General features: G+C 36.7%; 1 protein-coding gene across 1 annotated transcript in view; it reads right to left on the bottom strand.

The window, feature by feature from the left end:
- DERA (deoxyribose-phosphate aldolase) overlaps positions 1-12,255 on the bottom strand; it is a 49,510-nt gene that overhangs the window by 30,944 nt on the left and 6,311 nt on the right. The window contains exons 2-5 of the mRNA XM_050969942.1: positions 9,939-10,036; positions 8,033-8,180; positions 7,284-7,379; positions 5,532-5,666 (exon numbers count right to left, since the gene is read on the bottom strand). Of these exons, the coding sequence (XP_050825899.1) occupies positions 5,532-5,666; positions 7,284-7,379; positions 8,033-8,180; positions 9,939-10,036 (477 nt within the window). The remainder of the gene's footprint in view (positions 1-5,531; positions 5,667-7,283; positions 7,380-8,032; positions 8,181-9,938; positions 10,037-12,255) is intronic.

The following is a 12,255-nucleotide window of genomic DNA, read 5'->3' as shown; positions in this document are numbered from 1 at the left end:
AAACTCCCACTCCTCTCAAAAATAAAAGGAGAAGTTTCAGTGCTCAGTCAGATTTAAATCAAGGCTCAAATAACAGGATTATCCTGAAAATCTTGGGCCAACATCTCAAGTATGGGTGCAGTCAGACACACTTCAGAATGCACTCAGTGTTTCAAGGAGTGCTGGGCTTCCTGAGGGACAGTCTGTGCTGCCAAAAAGTCCAGCACTTAAGGACTCAGTTCAGCAGGATCAAAGCTGGGTGCTACCAATGCAGGAATATCTGTGAGCTGTGCAGCAACAGCACACACAGCATCTCTGCTTAGCAGCAGTGGCACAAAGATTTTGGTCAAAAAACTCTGCCACAGGACACCCTGAAGGCATATTTTCAACTAATGAGCTAAGAACACCACGAAGAGGCTGCAAGAGAATTTATTTTTGACTCCTAAAAACAAGGAAAAAGAAAAAGCTCTCAAAGCAAATGGCCAGTACTCTCCAGCATATTAACCAATATTATCCATTCTAAAAGCAGATAAATCTTAAGCCAGAGGAAAAAAAAAAAAGGAAGCAAAAAGCCACTAAAACCCAAACCAATAAACCCACAAAAAACCCCAAAGCAAGCCAGCCTATACAGAATATACCTGGAGCCAGCTGCTCACAAATACAGTCTGCAGTAGCTCTACTGACCCAGCTGTTAAAATGGATGTGACAAAAGAACTCTTCTACTTTGCACCACTTGAGCTACCTGACAATTTTCATGAACTTTACATCTGCTTTTACTAGATGTATTTAAAGAAGTCAGAAAAAAAAAATTGTAGGGAAAGAAAAAAAAAGCTTTTGTAGCTGTGGTTTTAATTCCACTTTTATAAAACATAAGAGTTGTAAGTGTCCTTGTCATTTTCCTAACACTGTGAATATTTAGTACATTATATTGAATTTTAGCAGCTGTTAAATACAGCAGAGAACATGTTCCTTCCATGTACCTTTCCCAAGCAAACATCCCTGATAATTTCTGCTGGCTGTAATCTGTGCTAGGTTGTCTAGATAGTCTGTTACTTTGGTGTAATACATTAGTCCTAAAAATCACAAAATAAAGGGGATAATCCAGATCCCTTACAAAGGAAATGAAAATATTAAAGGAGGGAAGAAACCACATTGCTTAATTTTTTTACAGAATAGCTTTTTTTCAAAAATGTGGCGATAAAATCACTTTTCTTTAAAAAAATTCAAATTTCTGGTGTTTTTATCTAATCAGTGACAATGAATAGAAATTGAGATGAGAAGATGTCTTGATTTCTGTTAGCCCAAAAGATCAAGGTGATAGTGATGGGCTGGAAACTGGAGAATGAGCTGGAGCCCCTTGTGTCTGGCATGTTAATGGCAGGTTTGTTAACAAAATGACAAGCACGAGGCTATCAGCACAACACGACTCCCTCACACATGTGCAACTCCAGGGATTCACATTCTGGAGACAGAGCTGGGCTTCAGGAGCCCGAGCTGCTCTGCCAGCACCTGACAGAGTTTGTGCAGTGCCACTGTCACATTCTCTGGAAAAATCCCTTCGCCAGGATTTCTTCTCCTGGGAAGCTGAGAAGCCTCAGAGAAAAAGGAAAATAAAGTTATCTGATTGCTTCTCCTGTGCTTTGCTGCTTTGGAATGTGGTTGGAGATTATTTATCCAACATGTGAATTGTTTTCATTTAATGACCAATCATGGTCAGACCGTGTTGGGACTCTGAGGAGAGAGTCATGAGTTTTTAATTAGTATCTTGTTTAGACTGCTGTAAGTATCCTTTCACTGTTCCTTAGTATAGTTTAGTATAGCATAATATAATATAGTATAAGATAGTATAATATAGTATAGTATAATATAGTATTATATGATATATGATATGATATAATGTAATGTAGTGTAATGTAATATGTAATATAGATATTAGTAATAATGCAATGTAATATAATGTAATATGAATAATACTAAATATGATCTATAATACAATATAGTATAGTATAATATAGTATAGTATAATATAGTATAATATAATATAGTATAATATAATATAGTATAATATAATATAGTATAACTATAGTATAGTATAGTATGATATGATATAATATAAATATAATTGTAAATGCAATGTAATATAATGCAATGTAATATAATGAAATTTAATCTAATGTAATATAAATAATAGTAAATATAATATAAATAATAGTAAATATAATATAAATATAGTAAATATAATATAAATAATAGTAAATAAATATAATATACATAATAGTAATATAATATAATAATAGTAAATATAATATAATTAATATAATATAATATAATATAATATAATATAATAAGATAATATAATATAATATAATACAAATAATAGTAAATGAAATGTAATGTAATGTAATGTAATGTAATGTAATGTAAGTGTAATGTAATGTAATGTAATGTAATGTAATGTAATGTAATAAATTCACCTTCTAAGAACATGGAATCATATTGTCAATTCCCCCTTCCTCCTGGGAACCCAGCAAACACCACAGTGCAGCAGGGCACTCTGCACATCTAGAAATGGTAAATCCAGCTACAACCCTCCTGAACAACGTGGGGAAGCTTCTCCAAGGCTCTGGAGCAGGGAGTGTGTTCAGCCTGTGCTGTTGATGAAGTATGTAGCACAAAATAAGGTCCCAATCCCTGATCAAAGCCTCTAAACCCACACCTAAAAAATGAGCAGCAGTGAAAAAAAAGCTTTTCATAATGGGGTTATACCATGGACCAAATTTCTCAGAGTATAACTGGTTTTTTTTCCCTTTTCTTACAGGAAAATTGAGCTGCCACAGAGCAAATGAAGGGTTAACAATGCTCCTGCAGCCCCTGACAGTGCAGCATGTCCAGGTGTGTGTTTGCCAGCAGCTGTGCAATGAGCACTGACATTACTGCACCCCACACAGCTTCAGGAGTACAGCAAATGCTGATGACAGGGGGGAAAAATGAATAATAAATAGATCCAGTCTATTTCAACAATTTGTTGGTCAACTTGATCACTGCTCACAAAAAGGCTCCACATTCTGTGTCCAAACTGATAATTTATGTTTAATCCATACTTTGTCAAGTAATGCAAGACAAAAGCTGAGTAAACTACTTTAAAGTAGTATTGCTTTAAAAGCTAAAAGCTTCTAAAAGGTATGTAAATTCATAAACTTATATCTCATTTCATGTTATTTTCTGATGTAATTTAGCTGTCCAATAAAGCTGCTTTCATACTCAGCATTATTTTAAAAATCTTAACAATTACTTCACAAAGATCTGGAAAATGCATTCTGAGTGTCATACAGAGCTCCAGCAATATTCAAGAACTTCTTTAAAATAACTTGACATAATTGGACATACACTAAAATATTTAATACCCAAACAAGCCTTTGAAGCAAATCACAAAGCAACACCATTCTATTGTAGTGACCCCAATTATTGCACAGGCTAGAAGAAAAGCTAGAAATTCACAAAAAAGCACTCCACCACAGATTTTTTTTCAATATCTTCTGAAGTTGTGAAGACTGTCAGCATAAGAAAATACCCATAGAAGTAAATTATTATTATTATTATTATTATTATTATTATTATTATTATTATCATCATCATCATCATCATCATTATAAGTTCTAATAGAACTGCAAGGCAGCTTTAGTTGATGAAGCACCTTAAACACAGGGACAGGTACTGCACTACTTAATTTTATGTAATATAGGGATTTAGCCTAAAAAATCCTTCTTTATCCCTTCTTCTAGATTCCTTATAAATATTTTATAGATTATTCTGTATTATCTTTAACCACACAAGCAACATATCTATTGAAAGCTAAACAAGAAGACATAACACTAGATTTTCACCAAAATATCCAGATCACCTAATAAAATACCTTTATTTATATAGGAAAGTTAAATAATGAAATTTTTCACCTTGTGGCATCTCCATGGCAGGTAAATTCTGTTCCTGAAGTAGCTTTTTTTCAAGATCATGTAAACATATGCCACAAACAGATTCAGATTCATGAACAAACTTAGGAAAACATTTGGAAATAATTTGAATTCTGTCATCATTAAAAAAAAAAAAATATATATATCGATATATTATGTGTGTGCGTGTATCTGTATATATATGTGTATATATATGTGTGTATATGTATATGTATATTATAAATAATATAAAAATTACATAATATATAAATATATTAAATAGATGTTTTATTATATATTTATAAAGTAATTGTATATTATACATAAAATATACAATAATATATGGTTGTTATATATTTATATATATAAATATATATAATACATATCTAAAATAAAGATGGCTTTCAACCTTGTCAAGACTTCAGCTCTGGATAAAAGAATATGCACACCAAATTAAAAGCCATCCCTAATTTTCTTATTTAGTAAAGTGACAGCTTTACATCACATCCATCACTGCTGTGTCTGTGCACTCCTCCCTTGTCATTTGTGACCACAAAGAGTAATTCTTCTCCCATTCATTTCAGTCATGATCCAAATTCTCCCTCTGAATCCAAGCCCTGTATTTCTCCTCTGAGTTCTCCTTCATATTAAAAAAAATCAAATTATCAATCCTTGAATAATTAAGACAATGTATGGAAATTGCAAATACTTCAAAAGAGGCCAAAATATTACAGCAAGGAACCCAGTCCTGGAGACACAGATGCAGAAATATGTGGGGGTTTTGGTTCAATTTTAACTGCTAATTGCAAGAAGACCAGAAACATGATCTATTACCCTGATTTCTGTTATTTTCTTAAATAAAGTCAGGTACCAGGGTTTTATTATAAAGTCTCCCAAGCACACAGGATATTCTGGCACTGCATTACAGTGCCAGTATGGAAAAATTCATTCCAAGACAATGATGTGTCTACCTTCACATGGAGATTAGTTATAGGAGCACTGTCAGCACTTAAGGCAAGCCATTCACAGTACATTAAGGATGCAATTAGAGCAAAAACCATCTTCAGCATTATTGTTCCTACTAATTAGTAGCAGTCTACAGATGCCAGAACATCAATAATAATATGAAGAGTCAATTTGTACCCTCAACTTTCAGCAAAAAGAAAACAACTAAGATCCGTGTTTTCCTCAAGAAATGAAACATGTATATTTTAAAAGGTATCATCTACACTAGCAGCCCCTTGGGCTTTCTAACAAAACCCTTCCAATAATTGGGCTTTTACTTGCTTTTTTTTTTAATGCTGTACACAAAATCCTCGAAAGGCACAGAGGGAACAGACCTGAATTGTCAAACCACAAAGTCATTCTGCCTGCCCAGCCTGCCACAGCTTCCAACAGCATTCCTCTCAAAAAATGCAACCTTTTTTCATAAATGGATTAAATAGTTTTTATTTAGCTCAGAGCCCCAGATTATTACTCTGAAGAGAGAGACCAAATTCTCCAAGGATTGATGGAGGGATTTGGGGAAGAGACAAAGACAGACCCAGCAGGTGCATAGAGAAAGGTTTAGGTTCTTTGCCATAGGAACTTTTTTTTCCTTACCTTCCCACTGGCCAGTCAGCACCAGACTCCTGCTAATGACAATGTCAATCTCTCGGGCCCCATATTCCACTGCCAGCTTTATTTCAGCCAGTTTGGTCTCCAGAGGAGTTTGTCCAGATGGAAACCCAGCAGCCACTAGCACAAAAGGGGTGCAGGTAGAGGGAAAAAATGTTTCATGAATGTGTTAAAGTTTTATAAATTGACCATAAAATTGAAAATACCAGTAATACACCAAAAAGTCTCAACGTTATTATTGTTGTGTAATGCTTGCCATGATTTTAAAATCTACAGGCACTTCATCCTACTCTCTCTTAACCAATAAGAAGCATTGGCTCTAGCCTCAAAAACCAATCTCCAGCAAGGTAAATGCATCTTGTGAAAAGATCTTTCACGTGCCTTGATGTTTTCCAGAACAGCCTAGATAAAAGCACAGTACCTCCCAGATAAAAGCACAATACCTCCTAGATAAAAGCACAATACCTATTGCTTCCAGCAAACTGAGCAAACAAGGAGCTCAGATATGGAGCAATATATACATTTTTAATTTGTCCCAATTCTTTTAAGTAGTATCTTGACTTAAATCATAATTGTTTAATGGTTACATCACAATATAGCAAAAATTGCTTTCAATGAGTTCTATTTAAGATTAGGTTTATGATGGTTAAGTGCAAAACTCAAAGGAAACTTTGGAAATGGAAAAAATAATGGCTTTGTCAGAGATTGTCTTTCTCTGTGACATATAAATGCATTTAGTACATATTTTTCCCCTACACAACAATGAAACAAGAACAAAAAACTCACATGCATCTTAGCATTAAACACCTGGTCTAACTTTAAAGTCAGCCCCTGCTTTGAGCAGGGGGTTGGACCAGATCATATCCAGGGCTGCCTTCCAACCTGAGTAATTCTTTGATTGTACTTCTTGCTTCCTGCACATTCAGGACTTGTCCCTCATGTGTGGTGACTGGAGAAGTGCTGACCCTGTTAGATTTTGGATGTGAAAGTCCTGAACCTGTGGCTGCTCAGGCAACAACCCCTGGCTCTGCTCACAGCATCCTTGAAGTCAGCCTGTAGGATGTGCTGCTTTTGGCTGGGATAGTTATCCTCACTGTAGCTGGGCTGGTTTGGGTTTGTGCAGGACACAGCCTTGGCTCTCCAGGGATGGTTTGGTAAGTGCAGAGCAGTGCCAGCACAGAGTCAAGGCCTCTTCTTGGTGAGTGGGCTGGGAGTGCACAAAAAAGCAGCTCTTATCTGAAACCACAAATTTTCTCACTTTCACTCTTCCAATTCTCTTTTCCCCTCCATCCTGGAAGTGGCAGGAGTGTGGCACAGTTGCTGCCTTGGGCTAAACCTTGATACAGGATTGCACTTAGAAGCCAAACATGATAGGGAAAAAACCCTTTATTAGAACTCACATCATCATCATCATCATCATCATCATCTACTCAGTGAATACTGATACTTGTCCAGCACTCTATTTCATTTTCTTCTGTCCAGGTGAGAAACACACTGATCTATTTTAAAGGCCTCTTTGAAGAGCTTCCAGCAAAAAGACTTGGCATTCCTGATCAGCTTGAAGTTGGAAGACAACAAAAGATTACACCAGAAGAAAATCCTCCTTCCATTCCCTTCCTTCCACCTGTTACCTTTTCACCTTACTCCCTGACACAAAAGCAAGTCCAAACCTCTGGGTTTCTCTATGTATTTTATAATATCAAATTATTTAATGGGATATTTTCAAATAAAGCTTACCTGAAGCCACTGGTATGTTACAACCAGCAGCCTTGAGGGTGTTCACAGCATCAGAGACTCTTGCAGGATACACACAAACTGCTGCAGCAGTGATACCTGCAAAAGCAAAAGCCACATACAGAGAATTCCACCTTCTCCAGGAGCACATGTGCATTGTCCTCACCTCCCACTCTTGTATTCTCACAAGGATCTTAAGCAGCACATCAGGGATATCTGTTATGCTGCTCAAATGATCCAGGTAATTCTCGTGCTGTTTCCTCCCTCACATTCCTTCACCTGACCCTGGGAGCAAGTCTGCATTAGCAGCAGTTAAAACTCCAAGGTTTTTATTGACAGGCTCACAGTTTAATGCCAACACAGTTTAGACTTGATCACAGTTATGCCTGATCAGCAAATTGCTGCAAGAGAAACTGCACTGCCAAGCTCTGCTCTTACTTGTGGAGCCAGGCTGAGCCCAGCAGCAACTGAGCAGTCTTTATGTTAATGCAGATCTCCTGCATTTCTAGCTAAAGTGCTCTTCTCTCCAGCTCTCAGATAACTGACCTCATATTTTATACTTCAACTGTCTGAAGAGTCCAGAAATCCAAGTTTTAAAAAAAGACTAATCTTTGATATTTTATGGCTTCAGTCAGAGGCCTGATTCCCCTTTGGTCCAAGCAGTGGACCAAGGTTCTTCCCAAGAAATGAGAAAATTACAAGGAAACACAGACATTTCCTCTAGAAAACACACACCCCCAAAGCCACCATACCTTTATCATGCATGTCCAAGGCTCTGAGCAGATCCTCTCTGATAGGGTGCTTTGCTTTAAAACACAGCCTTTGAACATTTGAAGGAGTGTCATCACCTGAGAGAGTGGTGAGGTCTATGCAGGTGACAGCTTTCAGCAGCCAGGCTGCCTGCAAAGGGAACAAAGCAAGGAATGGAACATTTCTGTTTGCACTTCCAAGGCCAAACTGCCTCAGAAGTGCAGGAATCAGAAGCCTGGCTCTCACTCTGACAGTGGGGAAATGCATGGGATGTAACATATAAGCAAATAATGGCTTAGGATAGACAGACTGGCAGGTATTTGTTCATGTCTTCAGCAGGATCTAATGGTACAGAGGATACTCCCTCAAAAGGACCTCAAAAGGATCCACTTCTTTTTGTGTGAAGCAGGAATAAAAAAACATCTGTAATTTTGGTGCAGTCAATTAAAGCAGTCTTTAGATGGAAATGCTTCAGAATTTTAAAAGACTTATTAATCAAAGAATGGAACAGAAGCATAACTAAAAATTTTATGAGCTTTTTTTTTTTCTGAGCAAAAATTGAGCTTAAGATGTTATTTTGAATTATCTGATGAAGGTCTTCCAGAAAATGCTCATTTACAGTGATGGCTTCACTCAAAGCTGACTTCTCTTACAGGGCACTTGTACAGGGGGAGAGTTTGCAATGGCAATGGGGTAATGAACCACCACTGGCCTGTTAGTCTAAGCCTGACTGTTGTTTCTGCTTCCTCCTTTCATCCTATAATTATTTGAAAGGGGTTTACCCTAGAAAGAGTTTTATGTTACTTTTACTTGGATTTTTTTATCCTCTGTTTGAGGGAATTTTTGTTTCCTCTCCTACGACATGAATCCCAGTCATCAAGGCAGATGTAGTCAGGGGGTTTCAGGAACTGGTATAACCTTCAGGCTTTTTAAAAGGATTTTCCAGTTGGGTATTTTGGGAAACAGGCTACAGAATTTGAATCTGCAATGCTGCTCACATTCAAACATGTACAGGTTCAAAATCACCTCTGTTAAGAAAACAGCACATGACTGCCCTGCTGTGACAATGTCCAAACAGAGGAGAGATGGTTCTGACACCCTTCAACTATTCTGAACAACTTTTGAAAGAACTGAGTATAATTAAATGATTCTTGCTTTTGCTCTGTTACATTCCACTCTTCAGATTGATCCTTCATCATCTCCATCCATCTTCCAGCTTTTCAGCTACTGTTGCACATAAACAACTTGTTCAGTGTGCAGAGGGGAGGCATCCCAAGCATTGTTGGCAGAACAGCTGCTTGGTGGATGGAGAAAAAGTTTGTCTTTTTGTACTAAGATGGACAATAACCACCCATTTACCTTATCTCAGCAGCTGAAAAGTCAGTTTTCCTGACATTAGCGGGCTCCTTCCCCCACCAAATGCCACAGCCAGTCAGGATTTTTGAATTTTAGCTAAAAAAAAACTAGCTAAGCAATGATATTACACACGTTGGGAATGTTTAAGCAAAGAAAAATCATCCAGGTAGGTCAAATTTGACAGGGACCATGATCATATCTTACAGCTTTAAAATTAAAAAATAAGAAGGCAGCATGCAGAGAAGTCTGTCTGGAAAACAGAATAAATGTGGGGGGATAGTAATACACAATTTAATCCACTCATGAATAAAGATGACTTAAATCCATTTGCAGTTTTGCCAGTCATGAGTTATATGGTTTTTAACTTGTTTGGATAAATGCATCACCTTATTCCATCCCACCATCATCAAATACAAATTACTAAAATAAGCCATGGACAAGCACATCCTTTAAGTTTACATGTATCTTGAAAAAAATTCAATATTACAGCCTGGAGAGGGAGAGTGACTGCTTTAAAAATACAGGAACAGAATGCATAAGAGCAGCACTTACTTGCCAATTACCTTGCAGAGTTTTCCATTTTTTAATTTGTTCTGCATGCCTCACCACTGCAGGTCGATTCACATACACTTTTGAGATCCAGCCAAGTTCTGGGGAGAGAAACAAACAAACAAAAAAGGCTCATCTATTTCTGTGTTCTTTTAATATATGGTGTGGTACTTCAGAAGAAAGCTGTAGGAAGTTTGGAGCCTCTGAAGAGAGTGTTGTGCTTTCATGTCCTTCTAATGGCTTGTGAACTTATCAAAATAACCTCAGCTTCTGTCAGGGGATGATCTGTGGACTGGGTATTTCACACAACATTTTTTGTGTGCCATTACAAGTGAATTAACTGAGTGAGGAGGAGACAGAGACAAGGTCTTGTAAATTTAAATATAAGTTATTATACATGTAGCATGAAAAAAAAAAAAACCAAACCCCTACAAAATGACCTTCTGCCATTGCTTGATGGCTTATTTCTAGATTCCAGAATTCCCAAAGAGCAGCAGATGCACAGCATGTACTAAAATAATGAAACTGTCTGGAGTGTCTAAAGCCAGAAGAAGCAAATATTGGCCACTTCTTAACAAAGGGTAACTGGCTGAAAAGGAGAGCTGAGGGTTCAGGCTCTTGAATCTTTAAATTTCTGCTTAGTATGGTAAATCCAGAGTGTAATTTTTAATATTATCAAACACAGGCTGCTCATGAGAGTACACAGGTAAAAGAAACTGGAGCATCTTTAGAATCTCTCACATCCCAAAATGTAAATAATTCTTCACAAGCATTCCATGCAAACACTCTGAAAATAACATCAACAATCATTAACCACCAATCATCAGCCAATCACCACCATCAATCATCAAATATCATCCCCAGTTAAGGGCAGAATATGGACATGGGCATAGACAGGTACTAAGAGATAATAATTCTGGGTGACTGAATTTATTAAGAGCATGTCACTCTATGAATCTTCTTTACTACAGTAGTAAATTGCATTTCCCTCAAGCATATTGATTAAGAAAAAGGTTTAAAACTTAAAAAAAAAAAAAAAAGCTGGTAGACAAAATCACTAATTTTGTACTGAAATCTTATACTTCTTTTTTTTTTCTTCCTACTGAATAGCTTTAATAGCCAAAAAAATTGTAGAAAACTAATGTACTAGCCAAAGTATGTGTAAATAAAAGCTTTTCCTAGACTTAAAAAAACCAATTTAGGATAAAGATGACTCAGAGGAAATGCAGGACAACATGAAACAGCTGAAGAAAATCTTGTTTTTAGCATAAGTTACTGTGCTACCACTGTCCTATTACCACATTCAGGCTATTAGTGAGTGGTACCCACAAAGTGTTAGCTAAAAGCAGAACAAATAAATCAAAGGGATCCTAAAGAATTTATGGATTTTTTGGTTTTTATAAGATTGGATTTATGGAGTTTTTTTTTTTTTTAGCATTAGACTCACTGCATGGCAACAAGGAAAAGAGGGAGCTTGGAAAGTTGCAAGCAAGTCAAACAACAAACCCTTGTTATTCTTTCCAATTTCAGAGCCACAGGTTTATCCATTCTGCCCCCAAAACAAGGGGCTCAGCTCAGCTGACTTGTAGAAAAAAGTGCTAAAAAAGCCTTGGCTACAACTTTCTTCCTTTTTTGCTTATCAGGATATATTTGATAAAATCCATGGGGGAGGAAACCACACATAAATCAATATATAGAGGAGGGACACACAAACTCTGTGTTATGATTCTTCTGCTACCTGTGCCAAGTGCTGAGGTAGCACCATTTAATCATAATCCCATTTATTATAATAACTTTTGAACCCTCCTGGGTGCACAGTGACCTTTCAGCCCCTTTGGAAAATGTGATAAAACCAAAGGAAGCAGTTTAGATGAGGAACTCAGCTTCTCTCTCTCTAACAAGGATCCTTTCAGCTGGTCTGCTCTAACCTATTCTTTCTACACTTTTGAAACAGCCAAAAAAACCAACTAGTGATTTATAAAAACAATTATTTGGGAGAATATGAAGACAGTGTCCAGTCAGTCAAGGAAAATTCAAGTTTGAGATGAAAATTTATATGAAAGAACAGAAATTTCACCCATGAGTAGGTTAATTCTTCATTAGCTATTGTTTGTAGAGGATTCAGTTTGATAAAGCTGTTGTACCTACCCAACCTGACTCAGGTCTAAGCAATCCTTTTAAGATGTTAGAGCCCTGCACACTAGATCAGCTTAAAGGAAACAATCAACTATAAAGTCAAAAAAGGAAAAAGAGAAAAGGTGTGGAAGGAGAGTGGAAGTGGAAATAAGCTGCTGTTCTTGCTGTGCCCAAAGTCACCTGT

Source organism: Serinus canaria, chromosome 1A (genome assembly GCF_022539315.1).
Source record: "Serinus canaria isolate serCan28SL12 chromosome 1A, serCan2020, whole genome shotgun sequence".
Taxonomy (NCBI): domain Eukaryota; kingdom Metazoa; phylum Chordata; class Aves; order Passeriformes; family Fringillidae; genus Serinus; species Serinus canaria.
The sequence above is the reverse complement of the archived record's forward strand: the minus strand, read 5'-3'. Positions and strand labels throughout refer to the sequence as shown.